The 24,054-nt window shown below is 48.7% G+C and overlaps 1 protein-coding gene and 3 long non-coding RNA genes across 8 annotated transcripts in view; 2 read left to right on the top strand and 2 right to left on the bottom strand.

Moving 5' to 3' along the window:
* Positions 1–14,962, bottom strand: part of SPTBN2 (spectrin beta, non-erythrocytic 2) — a 44,490-nt gene extending 29,528 nt beyond the window's left edge. The window contains exons 1-3 of one of the 5 annotated variants that reach the window (XM_086676804.1): positions 14,940–14,962; positions 9,587–9,992; positions 2,916–3,094 (exon numbers count right to left, since the gene is read on the bottom strand). In XM_086676804.1, the coding sequence (XP_086532930.1) occupies positions 2,916–3,072 (157 nt within the window). In that variant the 5' untranslated portion in view covers positions 3,073–3,094; positions 9,587–9,992; positions 14,940–14,962. Of the gene's footprint in view, positions 1–428; positions 894–2,915; positions 3,095–8,723; positions 8,819–8,915; positions 9,025–9,586; positions 10,071–14,939 lie in introns of those variants that run through there. The other 4 variants (XM_086676805.1, XM_086676806.1, XM_086676802.1 and 1 more) reach the window with 4 other exon arrangements.
* On the top strand, positions 451–9,048 carry LOC147576356 (uncharacterized). The gene is made up of 3 exons (XR_015240702.1): positions 451–880; positions 3,179–3,366; positions 7,986–9,048. It is a non-coding gene; the product is annotated as an uncharacterized LOC147576356 (long non-coding RNA).
* Positions 10,341–23,783, top strand: LOC147576354 (uncharacterized). The gene is made up of 3 exons (XR_015240701.1): positions 10,341–10,804; positions 11,985–12,080; positions 23,307–23,783. It is a non-coding gene; the product is annotated as an uncharacterized LOC147576354 (long non-coding RNA).
* On the bottom strand, positions 18,923–23,487 carry LOC147576355 (uncharacterized). Its single transcript, XR_015240700.1, has 3 exons — positions 23,293–23,487; positions 21,879–22,020; positions 18,923–21,488 (listed from the first exon to the last, which is right to left on the bottom strand). It is a non-coding gene; the product is annotated as an uncharacterized LOC147576355 (long non-coding RNA).
* Positions 23,784–24,054: the final 271 nt, after the last annotated feature.

Genomic DNA, 24,054 nt, shown 5'->3' with positions numbered 1-24,054 from the left:
ATTGATGCCAGCATGAACACATGCCTGCTCAGAATATACCTGAGCCTGTCTGACGCACTCCCTCACACACCTCGGGACACCCACTCAGAAACCCAGGGCAACAGGGACAAGCCCTAGGTGGCTCAGCCTTCCCGCTCACCACCCTCTCTCCTTCCAGCTATCCCAGCAGGTGCTTCACCTCCAAACCCTCAGCAGCCACAGCGGACTGCCTGGGTGCCCTCCTGTGCGCTGCCACCACGCTCACTGTCCCTTCTTCCAGGGCATCCAAGCCTCCTTTCCCCACTCTGTCAGTACCAAGTTTTTCGTGGGCTCTTGTAATTACTCCCCCGGCACATCGTCGGCTGAGCACGGACCATGTCCCACTCGGGCTTTGCTCCGCTGCTCCCGCCCGGTGCCCCCCCCCCCCCCCCCCCAGCCCGGCAGCTCACCTTGAAGCTGTTTGAAGCGGCCTTCCAGCACGCTGGCGTACTGAGCGGGGTTGATGAAGGCGGCTGGCGACAGCAGGAGGCCCCCGGGGCTCTGCGCCCCTTCCACGGCCTCATAGTAAAAGTCGCCCGCCCCGTTCAGGCCAGGCCCGTGCGCCCTGCTCACTCCGTTCCCATTCATGCCGCCCGCTGCCTCTCACGCGGCCCGGGGCCCTGCGCCCATGCCCTGCCCGCGCCGCGCGGGGCGCCACCGGTCCGCTCCCCTCCCCCGCCCCCGGAACCCGGGGTCCCCGAGCGCCTGGGCTCCCGTCAGGGAGTTGGCTCAAAGGTGGTGAACGTGTCGCCGAGCGGGGGAAACGGTGTTCCGGCCGTCTGGGCGCCTGAGCTCCGGGGCAAGTCGACGGAGCAGACCTGGCTGCGAGCGAGAGGAGGCAGAGGCCGCTCCCGACAAACAGGTCGGACGGTGCCGGGGGAGGGGCGGGAGGCGGAGCGCGGCCGGCTGTGGCGGGCCGGGCCCTGCGGGGCGAGCGGGGAACTGCCCTCGGCAACCCCCCGCCCCCCCCCTCCACCGCCCCGGCTGCCTCAGCGTGGGCCCCCGAAGGTTTGCAGGTGTAACAAGGCTGGCCCCTCTTGGGGCGACTCTGGGAAGTCCCCTTCTGGACATGAGCTTTAATCGCCAACTCCCAGAGCAGAGAAAGAGAAATCCTCCAAGAGGCAAAACCAGCTCAGTAGGTGCCAGGCTCTGTGCTTAGGCGGTTGCTCAACTCCCCTTATCTGTGAAATAGGTGTTAGTGTCTTCCCTACTTGTTTGTCACCACTTCCAGTTCTGGCTCTTCCCTTCCGCTAGGCCCACCAGGCCCTCCTCAGCCAGGCCATTCCAGGCCCCCAGTGCGCAGCACCAAAGGGACGGCTGCCAGATCTTCTTCCTTCCTTTCTCTGGGCTTCAGCGCCTGCCCCTTACAGCCTACTCTTGCCTCTCTCCTGTCTCCATTCATCCCGTATTTATTTGCACCAGTAGGTGCAAGCTGCAGTGCTAGGCTAAGCCCATACTGAGATGCCTCTTCGGGAGAGCCCGGTTTGGTGGTGGAGAAATGACAGCTCGGGTGGCATGTGTGCGTGAACATGGTGATGGTCCTGGGTATCACGTGTCATGTGCACAGACATCGAAACAGTCCTGGGTGGCACAAGACATGTGCACACCGACATCATGACAGTTCTAGCTAGAGGCAACGTGCATCCAAAACCAGGGTACCAGGGAAACTTTTCCTCAAAGAGGTGACATTGTCCGTAACCCACTGTTCTCATCTATAGAAACACTGATAGGTGCATTTCATAAGCCAGCCTGAAGACCCAACCAGAACGGCAGTGAGGTCCAGGAGAAAATGATGAGGGATCCCCAGAGCTAAAGCCATCACCCAAGGGTCCTCAGATGGATGCTGGGCTGCCTGAAAAGAGTTACCTGGAGAGCTTTTTAAAAATCCTGGTTTCTGGACCGTATGTTCAAAGATCCTAATTCAATGTGTCTACGAAGGGGAGGGGCTTGGGAACCTGTATTTGTAAAAATGTCCCTGGGTGATCCTGTAAAAACTGCAGCCCGGTTTGGGAACCACCCCCTCAGTGTCTCCCTTCTTCCAGGAGGCCACCCACTCGTGCTGGGAGCACTGCCTCTGAGGGGGGAATAATAGTTGCGGCCTCTCCCACCGCACTGGGCTGGGAGGCCAGCAGGTGGGTGGAAAAGACAAGGGTGGGATGAAGGAGGGAAACCAGACGGGGTGGGTGGCCTTAGGGTGTGTGGGTGACTCAGCCCCACGCCAGCCCCTGGTGGTGTCAGGTGGCAGCTGCACTCTTGTTGCCATGACAACTCCTCCAGGAACGCAGGGAGGCCCGTCCGACGGGTTTGTTTGCGCTCCAAGAAGCTGAGGGAAGAGCCCAAGCCTTAGGGGAGGGCAGAGGCCTTGGTGGGTAGAGAGCAGACCCAGGAGAATGGGCAGCTGCAGAAACCAGCAGCGGGAGGAGGGAACCTGCTTCAGGGAACAGGTAGATGAAACAATGGGAGGAACAGGCGGCAGGTGGAAGGAACAGGCGGGGAGGGAGAGGGGAGGATAATGGACTGGGAGGGAGAACAGGTGTGAGAGGTGACAGTGAAGACCAAGGAAGACACAACAAGGGGATGAAAGGTAAGGGAGATGGGTGGGTGGAGATGGCAGGAGTAAGTGAAAAAGAGCTAGGAACCATGACTCAGGGACAGAGAGGAAGAGAATTGAGTCCTGTGCCTGGGGGAGGGGAAGCTGGGGAACATTCTGGATTGTGTGATGTTTGCTCTCGGTGCTAAGTTGGGCCCAGGGGCTTGATGGGGGTGATCTGGATTTCCTACTCTTTTGTAGCAGCTTAGAAAGAAAGTTGGTCTTCCCATAAGGTTAAAGGACTCTTCCTGACAAGCTTCTCTCCCCAGCCTCCTCAGCATCTCCCCTGGCCCTCCCCTGGCCTCACCTGCCAGGGCCTTAATGCGAGACCTCTCAAAGAGGCGGGCTGAGCTGCTGTCATTGTCCCAGTCCGAGTCAGGCAGGTCCCAGCGGTTGTTGATGTCGCTGTACTGGCCCTGGATCTCCAAGCTGTCGAAGTCTGTGGGTGACAGGGTGCTGCTCATGGTGGTAGGTGGCCTCCTGCTCCTGCAAGGGGGAACGTGGTTGGTGAGGGGCATCTCAGGACCACTGAGCCCAGTACTCACCATGTCCTCTCTTCTCTTGCCCTAGATCTGCTCTGCTGTCCTGAGGGCCGAAGGCTGTGGTTGATTTCTCTGTCAATGAAAATCAGCCCCGGTGGAAGAGGGGGAGCCATGGTGGGGAAGCAGAAGGACAGGAGTGAAACACAAAGGCAGGAGTGTTCCAGAGCGGTGCAACAGAGAGGAAGGGCTCCAGAGGCTCAGGCCAGAGAGGGACAGGTGCGCAAAGCTGGGGACTGGAAGCGGCCATGGCTAATAGCATGGCTCAGCACAGCAATGTGCAAACCAGGGTAACGAAGGGAGCAGGCATGGGACCCCATGGACAATAATGAGTATAAACTGGAGTTCTTTGATTCCTTGATTCCGCAAACTGTTCTGAGCTCCCACTCCACATAAGATGGCCTCCTGTACCCAGTAGGTAATTTGAAAAGACCCTAATCCTGCTCTTGAGCTAAGACACATTTATGATACACCAGGAAGACCGTGATGCACTGTTAGGTAAGTACAAAGTGTCCGGGAGTTCAGAGGAGGACACAGTATGGCTCTCTCCCCTTTGTTTCCTTTTGTTTGTACAGGAAATACCTAATAGGTGCTGGATAAGTGTCAGCTGTGATATGTGTCCCTGCTATTTACATGCATCATCTCATCAAAACCCCCATGGGGCAGGGGTTCATTGTCATCCCCATTCATAGAAGCTGCACTGTGAAAGTTAAGTCATGGTTCAAGGTCACACAGCTGGAAGGAGCAGAGCTGGGTTTTAAAGAGAGGTTCTTTCTCACTTCGGGGAACAAGCTCTTAATAACAACATTTACACGTTCTTTGAATGTACTGGAGCCCTTCAGAGTTCCATGGGAGAGATCAGCACTTGTGGCTCCCTTTTAGGGCCCAAGCTAGGGAAATTAGGACCACATATGGTTGCCAGCACTCCTTGCAATTCTACGCTATGCAAACAAACTCTGTCCTTCTCAAAACTAACAAATGAGCTTCAGATTAGCTGCAAGGGATTAAAAAAAAAAACCATTACCGTCCAAAGTTCTCGGGTAATTCAGCAGCCGTTCAAGGGAATGGAGGGGGCTGGGTCTGTAACTTTATTAGAACCCCCAATTCTGCATTTCTATTTTTCCTAGTACCTCTCAAACACAAACACATTTTAACCCTTTAGCACTACTTCCTAGAGTCGAGGCTTGATCTTGGCAGTCTCTGGTTCTGGAAAGGAAGTCAGGAGAGCCTCGTGTGCGGTTTGGGGGAAGGAAGAAGGGATGCGGGGTGAGTTGTGGGTAGATAGGTTGGTGTGTTCCCCTGGGCACACAAAGGCAGGACTTGGCTTCTGTCATTAACTGGTTCTATGAAGCTGAACCTGAACCTGACCCACATGAGCCAGGATTGTCTGCCCCTCCCCTTTCCGTGCAAGAGAAAGCAGGCACAAGGATTTCCTTGGGAGTAGCATTAATGACGTATGAGGGAGCTAAGGTCTAAGGTTCCTCGATTGGGTTTTTCATTCCCTGTAATAGGCAAGAGAGCTTAATTTCCACTAGCCTGGGACAACTTTCCCACTTAAAATCCATCATTTCTCCTAATCCCCAACAGATTCTTTGAATTTGCTCTGTAAATATTTATATAAAAATAAATTCTAGGGCAGAGTTGAGTCACCCTGAGCAAAGAGTGCTGTGGGCAAGGTGTGACCTGAACCAAAGTCACCTAATACTGGCAGGCACTGGAACAGGGAAGCAGCTCAAGCCCCAGGACCAGTACTAATTCCATTCTCTCTGCTTTTCAGATTAAGGCTTCCTCGCCAGTAGCCATGCTCACACTTAGCTCTGGGATTGACATTTCAAGCACTCATACTCTCCCTGTATAGAGCTCCCCACAAAAACTCGTACATGCAACGCCCTCTAACCTTCAGTTTCCATGACCCTTTTCCTTTTATCAGGAGTCACAAACCTACTACAGCCAGCCCCCAGGTCTATGTCCAATAAGCTGTTTACAAATAACTGATTTTGGGTGCGCTAGGCTGGCTCAGCCGGAAAAGCATGTGACTCTTGATCTCAGGGTCATGAGTTCAAGCCCCATGTTGGGTATAGAGATTACTTAAATAAATAAAATTAAAAAAAAAATATATATATATATACACATCTGATTTTGAATTCCTTTAGGTGGGCGTGAAGGTACTTTCCAGTTCTCTACAGGCCCCACCATTCCCTTTTGTCTCCTTTCCAGCTACGTCATGTATTTTTGTTAGCTGCCTGGGCCCTGAAGACCTCTGAGGTTTTCAAATCCTGCTTTATATCTTTGTGCTCCACAAAGAACAGACACTTAAAAGAAACAGACTATCTGATCCTGTCTCCAAACCACTGTGTGTCCCTGGGGCCCCCAAACTGTACAAAACCTAAACATGTATTACTCTGGCTTCCTTTTGGTAATCCAACTTGGTCCTCCTAAGGGACCCAGGCATGGGATCCAGACCTCCCAGCAAGGTCTGGCTGTTAGAGCCTTTCCATGGAATCCTATAATTTGAGGGGGAAAGTATGGATTTGGAACTTCTCCTTCTCAAATAAAAACTCAGCCACTTAAATGCTCCTTTGACCAAATCAAAATTTGGCATACATGCTTTGTGTCCTGAGTTTCCAGGGATGCTGTCATATAGATAAGGAACAAAGATGACACAGATGTCCTTAGATCACAGATCCTTATAGGGCTTCATGTTGGCATTCCAAGGAACTTGTTCCCATGGACTTGGATGTGAATGGTGCTCTCTGGTGTTGTTCAGCACAGTGGTTCCGAGGGCCTCTGAGTTTTGGTTTATGGTTTTTGGGCTCTGCAGTCTCCTGGCCTTTTGGACAATACCCTGTGTTCTCTGTTCCCTACCCCCATCTCTAGATTCCTATAGTTTTCTATTTGAGTTTCTTCACATAGATCCCGCTCTGGTTGCTTTTCACTGAGTATCTTATTCCTCACCTATGGTCTGGGTCTCCATACTCACATTTCCAGAGTCAGCCTGTCCACCAGCCCCATGCCCCCCTGTCTCTCTGTATTCTCCTCATGGATTCCTGAACTCTGGCAATAGGACGGTACAGCAGCTAATCCAGATTACAGTTTCACCAGCACCTTATTCTTAGCCACTGACCTCGAGGCCAGGCCCAAGTAGCTTACATTGTTCATGCTAGAATAAAGCCAACTCCCACCAGCTGCAAGCTTGTGGTCCTACTCAATTCTCCACCCAAGCATTGCGGGATGCAGATTTTGTTCAGCCGCGTGGTGATCCTCAGGGGCAGACACCACCCCCCCCCCCCGCCCCCGCCCCTTCCCCTTCCCTCCTGTTTTAGCTGGCATGCAAAACTAGAAATCCTGTCCCCCGGCTAGAGCCTGTCTTATACCCTAATTCTTCCTCTGGCCACATCCTGCTCCTGATTAATTCTTTACCTCCCTCGGAGAAAGAGTTGATGGTTCCCTCCTCTGCTGCTCCCACAGAACTTCAGCATGAAGCTATCATTGCTTTCATCACATTGTATTACACTTAGTTGTTTATGTGTCTCTCTGCTTGCTCCACTTTTAACCCATTGAGGACAAGGGCTGTGTTCTACTCATGTTTTGTCCTTTCCAAGCTCAGTACAATAGGTATTCGGTAAAGAAATAGTGAATGACTCGACCATAATTCTTCTTTCTTTCTTTCTTTCTTTCTTTCTTTCTTTCTTTCTTTCTTTCTTTCTGCTAGCAAATTAATGTCTTTCTTAGAGCTGGAGAAAAACTCAAGCAAAGATGGGATTGGAGAAGACCTTCTGCTGGAGTACTCTCAGGGTTAAGCTCTACAGTTCAGGATCAGGGATTCTCAGACTTGCATGAATTCCAGTGACCCTGGAGGGCTATTAAAACACAGACCACTGGGCCCTGTCCCCCCACCCCCAGGGTTTCTGATTCAGTTGATCTGGGGTGGGGCCCAGAAATGTGCATTTCTAACCTGTTCCCAGCTGATACTAAAGTACTGGTTTGGGGACCACACTTCAAGGGCCACTGTTGGTTAGGGGAGGCTAGGAGGACTGAAGAGACACAAAGTTTCAGGGGTGAGTGTGACCTGAGGTTAGCTTCTGGGTGGCTTTAGGCTCTACGCAATGCTAAACGCAAATATAATTTCCCTGAGAAACCCCAAGATCCACAAAGAGCCAGAAGCCTCAGGCGATGAGAGAGGAAGTAAGATGGAGTGGACTCTAGATCTAATGACACAAATAGAGCTGATGCCCCAACACAGGAGAATCACACATGTGCTGTATAAGGACGCTGGAGACGCTGGGGTGGGGTAGCAGAGTTGAACAAATGACAGCAAGATGAATAATAAATGAGAAGAAATAGGGACCTTGGCCATGTAAAAATCTTATTTGACTCAAAGCACGAGTGGACCGGCAGAGACATAAAAGGAAAAAGAGATCACAAATAAAGTCAGGGCTCCTAGGAGGGCAAAAGGAAGATGCACTCAGGGCAATCACAGACCCCTGTGGAGAAACAAACCTCTATCCCATTTCCCTCAAGGCTGTCTTTCTGGGGAAACACAGGGACTCTCCTCCAAGGAACTTAGGGACTGGGCTGAAGAATGGCACTGAATTTTTGTTTGATCTTCTTTAGAATCCTCCACTCAGGGTAGGATTATTCAGACTAATTTTCACTCCCTTGCTATGCCCCTCCCCCAAGCGGTAACTGATGGGTTACATCAGTTTCTCCAAGGGAGTAAGATCCATATTAACTTTTTCCTCTCTAATCCTTTCCTCTTCTGAATTGGCCAAGAGGTTGCCCAGCACCCAAAGCCAAGACACATATTTGGAACTCACTCTGCCCTCTTCACCTTCAAGGAAAACTGGTTTGTGGATACCCTACCCTGCCCATGCCTGCCTGAACCAACAGCCTCTCCAGCGCTGGAATCGTGTCTGCTCCAGAGAGAGGAGGAGGGCAGCTGAGAAAAAACCCACGAGACAACATGCAGCAGGTTAGGAAAGGGACCAGCCTGCAGCGCAGACGAGCATGCAACGCCATGGGGTCGTTCGGTCCCAGAGTGGACAGTAAATGCTGGAGTTGGAACACCCCAGGGAGGAGGCCTTGCCCAGGAGTTCTGTGCGGGGTGGACTCTCAGCCCTCTGGATGTCCCGGCCACAGAAACACCTTACACCGCTCCTTCCCCACCGCCCGAAGGGGCTTCATTCCCCCTCTGCCAGTGTTCTGGTCACTACAGCCAGCCGTGTCCCCTCTCGCACACACTGTGAGGAAGCATAACGGAGGGCATGGAGCTAGCTACCGAAGAGGCGAGGAGGAGCCCCTTCGGCTCCAGAGAGAAGCCCCCAACAAGCTCCCGAGAGGGAGCCGGGCGCTCGCACACGCCGGGCACAGACGGCAGAGCGTGTCCGCAGCACCTGGATCAGCGCCGGCCGGTCGGCGGAGGAGCCTCGGCTACGGGAACAGCCGGCGCTGTCAGACGCTCGCAGCCCAGCCGACCCGATCCCTCAACGCGTTTGTCAGTCCCAACTCTTGCAAGACTCTTCCCTCCGCTCCGGAAAGGCCCGCGTTCCCCACGCCTTAACCCTCACCCCCGGTACCTGGGTGGCTGGCACATGACTCTCCATCCAGTCCCCGGGACCCGGCGGCAGCGAGGGCCAGGCGCCGCATCCTCCCTCCCGGACTCCCCTGGCCGGCCCCGACCCCGACCCCAACCCCGCCGCCCGCACGCGGCTGCACAAAGCGCGCCGCCCCGCCGCCGGGACAAAGCGGGCCCGGGCGCCGGCACCTACCTCGGTGCGGAGCGCCGGCGGGGCAGGCGGGAGCGCGGCGGGCGGGGGCGCACCGGTCGTCGCCGCGCCCGCAGCCCGGCCGCGAGGGGCGGTTGCGGGCGGCGGCGGGTGGCCGGACGGCGGCGGGGCGCACGGCGAGCGGCGGCGGGCGCTGTCACCGGGCGCGAGCGGCGCGGGGGGCGCGCGGGGCCGGCGGCGGCGGGGCGCGTGGCGGCGCGCGGGCGCGAGCGGCGGGACTGCGGCGCCGCGGAAGGAGGACAATAGCCTCCCCCTGCCGCAGGCCGCCGGCTCCCGCGGGAGGCCCGGGACCATCTGGAGCCGGCGGCCCCGCGGGGCTCGGGGCGGGGCCCGAATCACCCCCTCCCCGCCCGGCGCCATGGCAACCGCGGCCCCTCTCAGTCCTCCGCACAGTCCCCTGGCCGGGGGTCGCTGACCTTCCCCGGGGCGAACGCGGCGGCTTCTGTGCGGCCGGCTCCCGACCCCGCCACCTTCCCTGTGGGTGCCCCCCATAATGTCGGCTTCCGGTCACCGCTGGGCCATCTGGAGATCCCCCACAGCTTGCGCGGCTTGGGCTCCGCAGCTCGAGGACCCCCACCTTTGTCCCTACTCCTCGTTTCCTCCAAAAAATCTGTCTCCCCGAGACACGCAATCCTTCCTTTAATGACACTCACCGCTCAGGTTTCCCAAAATTCAGCCTCTGTTTTCCTTTTCAAATTTTCCTCTTTGGGCACCTCCAGTTCATCTCCCTTTAAGCAATTCTGTCGTCCATCCCCTTTCTCGAGCATCCTTCTTCAGGCAGGTAGGCCGGCTCTCTTTCCCAAAGCGTCTCCATGGTGTATGTGGTGGAGATTCGCCTGCTCGCAGATCAGATTCTCAGAATAGTCATCACTGCAGCTTCTCTCTGCTCCTTCTCGGCTCCTCTCATTTATCAACCAGGAGAATTCCGGCCTACTCACTGTCTTAAAAGGGAGTGGGGGTGGGGATGGACATTTCTAGGCCTGGCACAGCTGGGTTTCTCCTTGGTTTAGTAGCATCTGAGTGGTCGAAGGTCTAAGGTCATTAAGCAAGGTGAACTATCTGCTTGAGAGAGAAAAGAATTATGCTCAAATAATAATAAAGTTATAGAGTGCTAGCTGGGTGCTAAAAGTGCATTATCTCATGTGACACCCCCCCCACCCCCACCCCCCACTCCAGCTCTAGGAGGTGGGTACTGTTCTTCCAGACTAGGAAACTAAGCTCAGAGATGAACTAGTAATAATAGATTGGGCTTTGTGCAGAGCAATGAGAATTTAACTGTCAGATTATGCTGTCTCTGAAGATGTGGGCCTGTTTCCGCCTGGGAAATGCCTGAAATGACCAAGTAAGGGCAATGGGAAGCATGGGCTTCACGTGAGTTATTGGGTTTAAGGTTTTATTTATTTATGGTTAATGGAATTTTAGGATTTTGCTCCTCTCTGAAAAGGTACATGTACCAAAACAAATTTATAAGTGATTGAAGTACTTTCCAGTTATGATTTTGGCAAGGTGAAATTATTTGCTTTAAAATTATTTGAAAACATTTTCAAGGACAAAAAAGTGCTGCTACCAATCCCATCTGGTTGTATCACCTCGCCTACCTGACCTTGGTTTTCCTCGTATAAAATGGGTAAGGAGGGGTGTCAGGGAGTTGCACTAAAACATGACCTTGAAGTTCTTTTCTAGCTCTGATAGTCTGATTCCACCACTAAACTGGAACAGTGGTTCTACCACCAAAGTGGAACTTGACCTTCTGGGGTGTACCTCACGAGTAGCTGCCATTCAGGCTATTTACTGCTTATTTTTTTTAACAGTCACTCCTTTGGCCAATGGAATCAAAGAAGTGAGAGCATAAGCTGCAACTGTTCCCAAGGGTAGGTGTGTGTTCGGGGGGAAGGGGTCATCAAGGAGACCTGGCCAGGGATGTTAAAGCTGATGGGATGAGAATCAGCTGATCTGCCAAAGACACCAGAACACCCAAACTGCTGCTGCTGTACTGGTATGGGAACCAAGGGTCTCAACAACGGCTATTGGCTTGTGACCCAATTAGAAGACAAGGATATTAAGTCTTATGATCAGTATACTCATAAGATCTTTTGTATAGTATTTCCCATTTTCAGCATTTCATAATCCTTTAAAAAGCATTGTAAAGGTAAACACTATCATTCTCATTTTGTTGATGAGCAAATGAATGCCCAAGTTCAGAGTTAGTTCATGGTGGAGACATCAGAGTTTCTGATTCCTAGTATGTTCTTTCCCTTCTGCTAGTGAGAGTAGAGTGGTTAAAAGCATCAATTTTGGGGGTGCCTGGGTGACTCAGTGGGTTGAGCATCTGACTTTTGATTTCAGCTCAGGTCATGATCCCGAGGCCATGGGATCAAGCCCTTCATTGGGCTCTGTGCTGAGCATGGAGCCTGCTTAAGATTCTCTCTCTCTCCCTCTGCCCCCTCCTCTGCTTTCTCTCTTTCTCAAAAAAAAAAAAAAAAAAAAAAAAAAAAAGCATCAAGTTTGGAGTCAGACTTTGGGTTTGAAAGTAGTTTTGCCACCTACTTGCTGATGACCTTGGGCAAGTTACTTAACCTCTCTGGAATTCAGTTTCCTTACCTGCAGAATGGTATCATAAGGTGGGGATCAAATGAGTTATTGTAGATAAAGTACTAGAATAGCACCTGGCACATAGTAGCCCTCAACCAGTGTCAGCCATTATTATTTTATAACATTATCATTTTCCCATACTGTTTCCCAATATTGAGGAAGCATGCTCAATAAAGAAAACGCTGAGATTGTTGGTCTCAGTTGCTCTGGAGACTTGTCATTTTGCTCTGTAGTGTATCAGTGTAGTCATTGATGAAGGAAAAAAAAAAAAACAACCCACCTGCTTCCTTTTTACATGAGTTGCAAAAGTGCATGGAATGAAATCCACCAAGTATGCTGAGCTTTTTGGAGAATCCAGATTTGCTGCTTGTGTTACCAAAATTCATAGAAAGGTCTTGGTAGCACTTCCTGCCACCAAGTCTACAGATGTAGCTGAATTTTCTTCTTTCATTCCTGTAGCATGGAAGATGTGTCTCTCCTATCTGAGAATGATTCTTCTGGCTCCTGCACTAAGTGCTATCCCCTCCTGCAGTCTCATGGCTCCCAGTCATTCTGGTAAGTTCCCTCTCTTCTCGCTCCTTCCCATTAGCATTTGAACATGCTCAAGTATCTGCCAGCTTAAAAAGTAAGTGACAAACCCTGGTCCTCCTCCATGTCTTGCCCTTACTTTTTATGATCACAATCTTCTTGAATGATTTGAACACATTGGCTCCACTACCTTGCCTCCCCTTTAATCAAACATTTATTTAAAAACCATCTGGTGTGGGGCACCTGGGTGGCTCAGTCAGTTAAGTATCCAACTCTTGATTTCAGCTCAGGTCATGATCTTATAGTTCCTGAGTTTGAGTCCCGCATTGAGCCCTGCATCGGGCTCTGCACAATAGTGTGGAGCCTGCTTGGGATTCTTTCTCCCTCTCTCTCTGCCCTTCCCCCATTTGCGTGTGCGTGCTCTCTCTCTCTTTCAAAACAAACAAACAAACAAACAAACAAAGTATCTAGCTTATGTGCCAGGTACTGTGCTGGGATGTGGGGATTTAATGATGAGTAAAATGGGATATTTCTATCTTCTTGGAGCTTATATTCTGGTAGGGTTGACAGACATTAATAAAATAACCCCTCAGATATATAATCACAAAGTATAATGAATTAAAAGTTCAGGATGCTAGGTGAGAATTTAACAGAGATTCATAACCTGGCTGGAGAGAGGGTGTCAAGGGAGACCTCCCTCACATCATTTGAGCTGAGATCTGAAATATGAGAAGTGTTAACCAGGCTGAGAATGGGAGATAACAAGTAGTGGTAACTAACACTAATTGGGGACTATATTTTTAGCCCTTTCCACATATCATTTCATTTCATTCTTGTAAAAACTCTGACAAGTAAGTATTAACCTCATTTCACAGAAGAGAAAATGGAGACATTGAGAGACGAAGTGCCTTGCCCAGGGTCATTTAACCAGGCTGGGGTAGAGCTGGGATTTTCAACCCAGACGTCTGACACTTGAACCATGTTCTTAGCTACAGAGACACGGTGTGTGGACACCAGGCCTGCAGCAGCAGGTCTCATGGTGCACGTGAGAAACGGAGAGAAGGGAGGGAAAACGGTGGGCAAGAGGGAATGTGTGGTGAATGCTGGCTGGGAAAATAGGCAAGGACTAGATCGTGCAGGGCTTTCTAGGTCATTTAAAGAATTTTGTTTTTCACCTTTGGAGCCCTGGAAAAAACTATTGAAGGATTTGAAGCAAAAAAGTGAAATGATCAACTATGTTTTTAAAAAGATTACTCCAGGGGCGCCTGGGTGGCGCAGTCGGTTAAGCGTCCAACTTCAGCCAGGTCACGATCTCACGGTCCGTGAGTTCGAGCCCCGCGTCAGGCTCTGGGCTGATGGCTCGGAGCCTGGAGCCTGTTTCCGATTCTGTGTCTCCCTCTCTCTCTGCCCCTCCCCCGTTCATGCTCTGTCTCTGTCTGTCCCATAAATAAATAAAAACGTTGAAAAAAAATTAAAAAAAAAAAAAAAAGATTACTCCAGGGCGCTTGGGTGGCTCAGATGGTTAAGCCTCCAACTTTGGCTCAGGTCATGGTCTCATGGTTTGTGAGTTTGAGCCCTGCATCAGGCTCTCTGCTGCCAGCACAGAGCCCACTTTGGATTCTCTGTCCCCTTCTCTCTTTTCCCCTCCTCTGCTCATCCTCTCTCTCTCTCTGTCTCTCAAAAATAAATAAACACTTAAAGAAATATAAAAAGATTACTCCAGGTGCTGTGTGGGGAATGGGTTGGAGGGGTGTGAAAGTTGATGTGAGAAACCAATGAGGAGGCTACCACTGTGGTTTAGATGAGACAGAAGATGGTAGCTTGAACTTGAATGTTGGCAGTGGAGATAGAGGAACACATAGGTAGAAAGAATTGACAAGATGGGACAATGGGTTAGATACAGGGTGAGGAAAGGGTTTGTTATGGGAGGATTGTGCAGCTGGAAGACCAAAGGTACCATTTGCTGAGATGAGGCACACTGGAGGAAGACCAGGTTTGGGTGGGGAGAGTGTAGGTCTTGGAACCTGCTGGGTTTGAGATACCTTTGAAACAATCAAGTGGACATACTGAGTAGTTGATTGTTATGAGGCTCAAAGTGGAGATCTAGACTTATACACATTTGGAAGACACGAGTGCAGAGACAGATTGTGAGTGAAGGAGACAATGAGCACTGAGGCAATTGATTTAGTCCAACGCAATATAATTTCTATTCCTCTGCAGCTGCTTTCAAACAAGGTCCTCAGTAATCTACTTGCTAAATCTGATGTTAATTTCCAATTGCTTTCTTACTGTTCCTCTTGGCAGTGGTTGACTCTCATTATGCCTGCTTCTTGAAATTTTCTTCCTTTGGTTTAGGATTGCCCCACTCCTGGTTTTCCTTCAACCCCTGTAGTCTCTCCCTTTTTTCTTTTGTGAGTTCCTTTCTGCTCGTCACTTAATTGCGTTGTTTTCTCCTAGGCCCTTTTCTCATTCTATGTGTTCTTCCTGGGCCACCTTATCTACCACTCTGTAGTCAGTCTTTTATTTTTTATTTTTAATGTTTTTATTTATTTTTGAGAGAGAGAGAAAGAAAGGGAGAGAGTGAGCGGGAGAGGGGCAGAGAGAGAGAGAGAGAGAGAGAGAGAGGGAGAGAGAGAGAGAAAGAGAGAGAGAGGCAGGCTGAGCTGTCAGCACAGAGCCTGAAGTGGGGCTCAAACTCATAAACCGTGAGACCGTGAGCTGAGCCTAAGTCTGACGCTTAACCAACAGCCACCCAGGCGCCTCCAGAACGTCTTTTTAATACAACAATCTGACAGATCACTTCTCTGCTGAAAACCCTTCAGTGGCTCCCCAAAGCCTTTGGGATAAAGTCCAGAATTCTTAACAGAGTTTATACACCTTGCTTACCTCTCCAGTCCCCTTTGCTCACCACTCCTCACTTGACGCTCCTAGACATAAGGAATCTGTTGGGAGTTTTTCCAGCATTTGTAGGATTTTGAACATGGTATTTGATTTGGTTGGAAACTTTTTCTTTTCCATTCACCGAGGATTTACTCTTTAGGTCTAAATCTAGGTGTCATTTCCTCCAGAAAACCTCCCAGGGTCTCCAAGTCTGAGACAGGGGCCTTCAGACAGCACTCTACGGGATGGTCACTGCCCATTGGTTGTGTTCCCTCTTAGATCGTGAACTCTGTGAAAGTAGAGAGCACATCCAGTTCCTAGTCTTTCCCTACTAGAGCAGACATGTATATATTTGTGCAATATATTAATGAGTGACAGAAAAGATTTTGGGAGAGAAGGTGATTCCTTGTTATAAAAAGATAAAACTAGATGTTTTCATATCAAGCAATGCATTTTCCGTTTCTTTTACCCTGAATTTATCTCCCATCATTAAGCAGCAGCAAGGCTTTCTAGATGCAGCATCCTCTGCACAGGGATGATACAGAAAGATCAGAGTCAAAGTCTTGGGCTTTTGAATTCTTAACTAGATCTTTTCAAATCTATCCCAGAGGAGATGTTTTCTTTTTCCTCCAAGTTTTTATTTAAATTCCAGTTAGTTAACATACAGTGTAATACTAGTTTTGGATGTAGAATTTAGTGATTCAACACTTACATACAATACCCAGTGCTCGTCATAATCCCCATCACCCATTTAACCTATGCCCTGTCCACCTCCCCTCCTATAACCATCAGTTTGTTCTCTATAGTTAAGAGTCGATTTCTTGGTTTACCTCTCTTTCCCCTCCCCATGTTCATTTGTTTTTTTTTTTTAATTTTTTTTTTACATTTATTTATTTTTGAGAGACAGAGAGAGACAGAGCACAAGTGGGGGAGAGGCAGAGAGAGAAGGAGACAGAGAATCCAAAGCAGGATCCAGGCCCTGAGCTGTCAGCACAGAGCCCGAGGCAGGGCTTAAACTCACAAACTGTGAGATCGTGACCTGAGCCAAAGTTGGACGCCTAACCAACTGAGCCACCCAGGCGCCCCCATTTGTTTTGTTTCTTAAATTCCACCTATGAGTGAAATCATTTCCATAATTTGGCTATTGTGGATAATGCTGCTATAAATTTATCATTGGGGTGCATGTTTCCCTTTGAATAAGTATTTTCGTATCCTTTGGGTAAATACCTAGTAGTGCAATTGCTGGGTCGTAGGGTAGTTCTATTTTTAACTTTTTGAGGAATCTCTGTATCGTTTTCCACAGTGGCTGCACCAGTTTGCATTGCCACCAACAATGTAAGAGTGTTCTCCTTTCTCCACATCCTTGCCAACTCCTGTTGTTTCCTATGTTGCAGAGGAGATACTCTTGGAGGCTCCAGTTTTTAAATTGTAAGGGCTGGGTCCTTGAGACGGATTTTTTTTTTTCTTTCACAGGTTTTTTTTTTTTTTTTTTTTAATTTTTTTTTTCAACGTTTATTTATTTTTGGGACAGAGAGAGACAGAGCATGAACGGGGGAGGGGCAGAGAGAGAGGGAGACACAGAATCGGAAACAGGCTCCAGGTTCTGAGCCATCAGCCCAGAGCCTGACGCGGGGCTCGAACTCACGGACCGCGAGATCGTGACCTGGCTGAAGTCGGACGCTTAACCGACTGCGCCACCCAGGCGCCCCCACAGGTTTTTTTTTTAAACATTAAGAGACAGAACTTGACAAACCTAAAACTTAGAGTTTATGCCATTAACTGTTGAAATGCAAAGGGCCTGGGGGTTTCCCCTCCACACAGAAGTATAATCCTTTCTGAGCCTGGAGCAGAATTGGAAAAGACTGAGAAAAGAGGAAAGAGGGTTTAGATGCACCTTGGGCTCTGTTTTCTGTGCTCACCACCAAACAACAGTAGACAGATGAGGCTTATGCTTCATTCCATTCCTAGAACTCTGAGGAGACACAGCATTTCAAAGCCCCCTGTGTTACCAAGGGACAACTGCCACAGAGTAGAAATGGCATTGTCACCCGTGTAGGCAAAGCAGGGCTGAGATAAGTCACATTTCCTCACTACCCACAAACCTTCTCACTCCCTAAGCCAAGTCTTCTTGGCTCCTTGACATTTGGAGGAGATCTGAAAAGTGCCTTGGTGCCTAGCTCCCGAGAGGAGTGTGAAGGTGAGCTGAGAGCTGGGTGCCCGTGGGGATTGCTGTGGAGTGGGCGGGGGGGGGGGGTAGGGATGAAGCCCACAGTAGAGCCTGAGGGCTGCATGACCCATGCCAGGAGCCGGATGGAGGCTCAGTAGTACCAGGAAGAGCTGAGATGGGAGCCACCGAGCTCCTTGTGAAGCAGACACTGTGTCTTTCTATATCAAGGCTGCAGGTCCCACCCACCAGGGAACTCTGCAACAGATGCAGTGGTGATAGAGTCCAATGACCAAGACCAAGTAAGGCAAGAGGAACAGAAGATGGCACCTGACCTTGGTGCCCTTCCCTGATGTCAGAATGATATGTGAACCCCCAACTAGCACATTGTGACGAGAAGGAAGGAGACTCCTGAGAGACTGAGTTTAAAACTTGAAATGATTGAGTTGTCCGGAATTGGCAAAGTTCATTAGTTTTCTGCCATTAGTGGAAATGGGGGCTGAAGAGCTAGGTTAAGAGATAAAGAAAATTGTGTATTTCTTCACCTGGGTCTATGACTTGAGGTTATAAACAAGCCTGGTGTACAAAGTAAAGGTCAGAAAGGTAGACTTGCAAGGAGAGTTCTGGTGCCTTGCAAGGACTGACCTGATTCCTGATGGCTGTGGACCAGGAGGCCTGTGTAATATCTGCTAGGGATGAGATTTGCAAAGAATGATCATGTACTTGAAAGCAAAAGTCTGCAGATGAGCCAAGATAAAGTCTCATGTCAAACGGGGCATTCTGATGCTGGGGCAGGTGGGGGAGGGGCACAGAGGACAGAAGAGTACTACCCAGAGCTCCCTTATTTAGTGTAGAAAAGTCTGAGATTCTAGGAGCCCTGAGGGGTGTGCTCTGAGCTGAGCAATGTTGTGAGTGCTCGCTGTTGTTGACTAAAATCGGAGAAACTGGAACTGACTTGAAGACACAAGACTATTACATCCATTTATCTTTGTCCAGTTTGAATTCAAAACAGCACTTTATTTATGGACCATTCCTCCCAAATTATTTTTATCTTGCAAACCTAAACACCATTAAAAACAGGACCTAAAAACACATTTGAACGATTTCAACCCATCTGGGAGCAGACTGGGATCAACCAGGGTGCCAATACTTTTGATTGTCCCTGTCAATAATGAACCACTTCTTTCTTTTAAGAAGCTTATGCCACATACCCCTGGGAATACACAAATCCTGTGAAAAAGTGTCTGATCACACCCTTCTGCCTGAAATAAATTTTGGCAGCATCTGCTTCATACTAACAGCTGAAGGGAAGTCTTTGGAGCTCCTTGATCAAACTGCACTGAAAAATGTGAGTTGTGCAGGAAACCTACAAAGAGTGGATTTTGGGTGCCAGAACCCAAAAATGAGTCAATTTAGTGAACATCTTTTAACCTGCAACAATCTTAGGTCAGTTTTCTGTATTGCAGCCTGATTTACTTGTGCTGAGGTACACAGCTAAGTAGCCAGTTATTTCAATTATAATTGGCATCTGAAACTTCCTGGTGGTTAAGACACAAGATTCTGGAGTCCTATGACCTTGTTGGAATCCTGGCCCATCACTTTCTAATTGTGTAAACTTGGATAAGTTATTTAACTTCTTTAAGCCTTGGTTTCCTCATCTGTAAATAGGGGACCATTTTCAAGGAGTGGTGGTAAGAAATTAAATAATGCATGTCAGGTGCAGATAAGGGCTCAGTGAAATGTCAGCTGTTGCTGTTGTCATTGTTTTGCGTGTTTTGTATGCAGGCAAATCTTGCCTTAAGTAAAACATGATGTATGAAAAATCTAGATTTGCAGAAAAGTTTAATGGGGAGGTTCTTTGCATTACAACAAAGTTCTTCAGTTTATGAAAGGACAGGTAACAGGGTTTCTTTTAGACAGTCAACATCTCAGTGTGTCTAAAATGATTTGATTCACACACAACTAGATTTACACAATGTGTTAGGAACATAGCTAGTGTACAAAGCACAGGACATCTGTAATACAATCATTCAGGTCAGGTCTGAACTACTGTGACAGGTTAACAATAACAATCCTGGGTATTCCCTTCTGCCCTTTATAAAGGGATTAGACGACTTCCCTGTGGTTTCAAAGGGCAGAGCTGGGACCAACGGGTGGAAGATACAGTGGGGGAGTTCCAGTTCAAATAATGAAAAACTCCCTACCAAACCACTGCTGTCCAAAACTGGAATGGGTTGCCTGAGGTGGCAACTTTCCCAACATGAGTTACTCAAGTAAAAGCGAGATATCAACTTGTTGGGACTGTTGGAATGACTATTGCATGAAATAGGGAGCTGAATTAGGGCACTGTTTCACAACCCTAAGCACATGAAATATGTTGTGCAAACTAGATCAGTTCTCTACCTTGGATACCAGGAGGGGTTGAGGAAGAAGGAAGAGAGAAGCTTTTCAGGAGGAGGGTTGGGGATAAAGGAAATGAATTGGGAAAAAAAAAATTATTCCTCTGGTTGGGAAATACCAGGTTAAATGACTTCTAAGATTTCCTCTAATTTAAAGATTCTAGGGGTGCCTGGCTGGCTCAGGTAGAGCATGCAACTGTCGACCTTGGGGTTGTAAGTTCGAACCCCATGTTGGGTATAATTACTTAAAAATTAAAAAAAATCTTGAAAAAAAAAGAGTCTAAGACTCTCAAATTGTTTCACACATGTTATTTTAACTATATTCCTGGGATAATTTTCCTATTTTAGTTGAGGAAAACTGAAACATAACACTGAAAGTGAGTGGTAAAATAGGAAAAATTTCAGATATCCTCACCCTTTTAGACTTTTGATCCCATAGCTTCTTTTTAGCTGGTGAGAAGGGAAGTTGCAGAACCAGAAGATAGTAGTGGCCTTAAAGCTAGAATGGATGAAATCAAGTCAACTTCAGAGGTCAGTGGAGAATCAGCTCCACCAAGGCTCCATATTACTAGCTTTAAAGACTACACCAACATCCCTGGTCAAGTCCTTCGAGTACTATAGTTATACAAAGACAGAACTAAGACTAAACATGTGGAGCCAGTGTGCTCTTGAATGGGGCTCCTAGAAGAAGAATCTTTTTTTCCCAGTTAGCCTACTTGTCTTTCAAACAAAATTGATCATTTGGCCTTTGGATCAATAGGTTTACTCAGTCATGTGTGACCAGATTACACTGCTGTTTCCATTTCCAAGGCTTCTATGGCACAAAGAATACCTCCCTTACAGTGGACATCAGCTAGTGGGACAAATCCAGACCTGCCTAGAGAGAAAGTTAAAAAGCCAATTAGAGAGAACAAGCTTTGTGATACAGATTTTATTGGTTATCAAGGAAGAGTCGAAATTAGACACTAACAGGGAAGGAATGAAATCTCCTGGGTTGGCCCCAGAACCTGCTACTGATGGATGAGGAATCAGACTCTGTACACAGGAGGATTGTCAGCCAGGAAAAACAGGAAGCTATCTGGTATCATAGTCAGTCATTCTAAGAAGTAGAGGAAGAAAACAGAGAAGAGGGGTGAAGAAAAAATACTCTAGTTATACAAACTCTAGTATTGTCTTGGGGGAGAATCTTTCCTTTGCCCATAAGTATTAGAATGAGGAAGGACAAATGCTGTAGTCCAAGAATTGGCACAAGAGTTAGCACCACTGTGGCGTCTAGTGCCCCCACAACCTAACATACCTCCGTGAGAACATCCCTGTCTGACCCTGGCTGGGGAAGCAGAGGGAGGTGAGTAGAGAAGCTGCCCCAGATTCTGTGCTCCAGGTGGAGAAGGCCTCAAGAAGGTGAAGGGATGAGCTAATCTGAGCTTCCTGGCCCCATTTCCAAGGATGTGATTAGTGGAGAGGCACCTGGGACCTGCTCCATTTCAGGAAACCCGGTTATGGGAACTGGTAGGGGACAGACTTGGCTCAGGACCCGAGAGAAACGGTTAACCCTTTCCTGATGCATGTATGGGAAACAGCCTCTTTTACTAGTTTCCCAGGGGGAAAGAAAAATTCTCAAATGGATGTAGTTTTGCATCAACCTAGTAAGGGGTACCTCAGGGATATTTCCCACTTAAGTTCCTTTGGTCAATCTTTTCAGGGCCTTTGAATGCTCTAGGGGAGCCTGAGAACGAGGTAGACCTAAGAGGTGTCTAGGAATGATATGCACAGAGAGGGCACATTCAAAAGGGAAAGAAAGCTCAACAGTTCCTAAAATGTCACTGTTCACCTGGCAGCATTCCTTCGGATGTTTTGGTTCCACTTAAACCCTTGGGTTTGGGTCAGAATCAGTCCGGGGCTCTTTAGATGGGGTCTCTTCTATCCAGACAGGGTATTTCTTCTCAGAATAAACAGAATGTCCAAAGCAGACTTGCAACAGTAATCTAAATCCTGAGGTGGGGGAAGGAATGCAAGCAGAATTAATATGCCACTGAGACTGGGGATAACTGGGCCCCTGAAGACATTGATAATAAGACCCTGAACACCAGGGCTAAAAATGTCCAGAGCAGCATCCAAAAGCTCCTTGGTTGACCTGGTTGACAAGAGTGACCTTAACGTTGGCCAGGTCATTTAATTTCTTTGGGCCTCAAATTTCTTCAGCTATTGAAAATAATTCACAACCTCTGCAGTCCATTCTGGCTCTGACATTCTATTGCTCTGAGGATGGGGTCTGGGTAAAAACCATTTTAATAATGTGGAGTCCAATAGTATATTAGTTACTAGACCCTAAGCACACATTGATGGGTTAGAGAAGGGTTGGGAGCTGTGGCTCATTCAAACCTTAGTTTGTGGGAGACGAGGCCATCTGAGTTGATTGGCTCCTTTGTTTTTGAGTGGTATTGGCTTTTTCACAGTAATGTCAATGTTCCCATACTACAGGACTTTGAGACAGTCACATCCAGATGAGAGATGCACTGGGTAGCTGTAGGGGAGTAGAAAGTGGTGTTAAGAAATTTTGTTTGTTTCAGATTCTGGCCCCACCATTTACAACTCACTGTCATACAACCTCTTCTTGGAACCTCATCTTCATCTTTTATAAAGCAATGATAACACCTTCCATACAATGTTGGGAGGATTACATAAGGTAAATTAGAAAAAGTTAAGGCCACTTAGCCCAGAGCAGATGCCCACCAAATGTCAAGCCTGCATCAAACCTTACCTAACTACAAGGGTTTATGCTATGGAAGACTTGCTGGCAGGCCCTCATATCAAAGACTCCTTTCCTTACTTCTGCCTACCTCCAGTATAGAAGGTGGCTGTGTCCCTGGCTACCTCTGTCAGGCCTCCCTAACTCTAGGATGGTGTTGGGTGTTCCCTGCATGTTTATCCCTGATGCTCACTCCAAGGCCAAGGGCTGGAAACCAGGATGACCAACTCATCTGAAGTACATCTACATGGGTAACTGTTCCTACACCCTTCATTTCCAATGCCACTTTCAAGGTGGGGCATTTCCTGCTGAGCCAGAACTCTCTATAGGAAATATTTTAGAGAGCCATCCTCAGGCCTTGGTTCTCCACTGATGGATAGTAAATATGGTAAAGGTAATAAGTATCTTGCAAGATACTCGCGAGGGCGAAAAAACTTGTGTAAAGAGCCAGTGGTATCAGACAACATGCATTCAATCAATGTTAGTTCCCTTCCCCCTGACAACGCCTCTGCCTAAAAGGGAACACCTGAGAGAGAAGGGAGTGAAGCGGAGAGGCGGACTCCAATGATTCCCTGAATGCCAGCTCTCTTATCAAGTCTGAGATAGGTTTTTTTTGGTTTTGTTTTAGATTTTATTTTTCAGTAATATCTACTTCCTGGGGTTCGAACATATGCCCCCGAGATCAAGAGTTGCAGGCTCCTCTGACTGAACTGCCCCAAGTCTGAGATGGTTTTATGATGAATTTTCCAGAAATAAAACCCATCTCTCTCCAGTAGGTCCACCTGTGAGCAACTGAGATGGGGAGGGTGGTCAACAGCGCTGACCCTGGACTGGCCAAGGCTATGATTCAGGTCTCAGCAGACATGTTCTTTGGAGTAACACCAAGGCTGTGTACTGGATGGGCACTCTGCCAACTCCCCCATCTGTTCTGTCCAATCCTAGCTTCTTGGAGCTGGAGTGGAAGAATTTTCCCTGAAGGAAAGCAGCCAACACCCTGTCCCACCCTTCTCCTTGGGCAACTCTTTGCCACATAGGAATCTCTCTCACCTGTTTCCTTTCAGCTGCCTGAGGAACTAGCTGCCAGATCATCAGGTTGGGCTCAAGCCCCTCTCATCACGTCCCTCCCTGAACCAGCCCGAAGTCCAGTAGCTGGAGTCTGGAGTAATACCTTCCTTCCGGCTGGCAACACTCCATGAAAACCCCAGAGCTTGTCCTGTCAGCTGGAGCCCAGAAAGCCAACCAGGCTCCTGCAGTTGGCATATTTAGTGTAGAGCCGAACGTGGGGAGGAGCCTATTTCCTGGCGGCGGCGGCTGCGGCGGCGGCGGGGGGCGCCTTCCAGGTCCTGTCTGGGGCTGGCCAGGCACCTGGGGATGAAGCTGGGGACATGTTTGGGGTAGGCTGCCAGATAAAATACAAGGCGCCCAGTTTTTAATTTTAGATGAATAATTTTTTATAATATGTATGTCCCAAATATTGCATGAGATATACGTATGCCTAAAAAAAAATATTTTTTTTTAAATCTGAAATTCAATTTTAACTGGGCCATCCTGTATTTTTATTTGGTAAATCTGGGAACCAGAGGTTGGCCTAGGGCATGTGGGATGATGGCCCCCACAGGTGAGGCTGCTTGAGAGTCAAGAATCAACTTGGAGATCCCGCACCGGGCACCAGCAGCTTCTCCCGGCTGAGGACTGCACCTCGGCAGAACCGTGGGAAAGTTTTCTTCGGGAGGAAGGAGAGTCGCGGTCTGGCCTCATGCCGGCTCACTTCCAGCCTCAGTGGCGGCCCGCGGCTCTCCCCAGCTCGGC

The sequence above is a fragment of the Puma concolor genome, chromosome D1 (genome assembly GCF_028749965.1).
Source record: "Puma concolor isolate L17-30 chromosome D1, mPumCon1.1.hap2, whole genome shotgun sequence".
Classification (NCBI taxonomy): domain Eukaryota; kingdom Metazoa; phylum Chordata; class Mammalia; order Carnivora; family Felidae; genus Puma; species Puma concolor.
The sequence above is the reverse complement of the archived record's forward strand: the minus strand, read 5'-3'. Positions and strand labels throughout refer to the sequence as shown.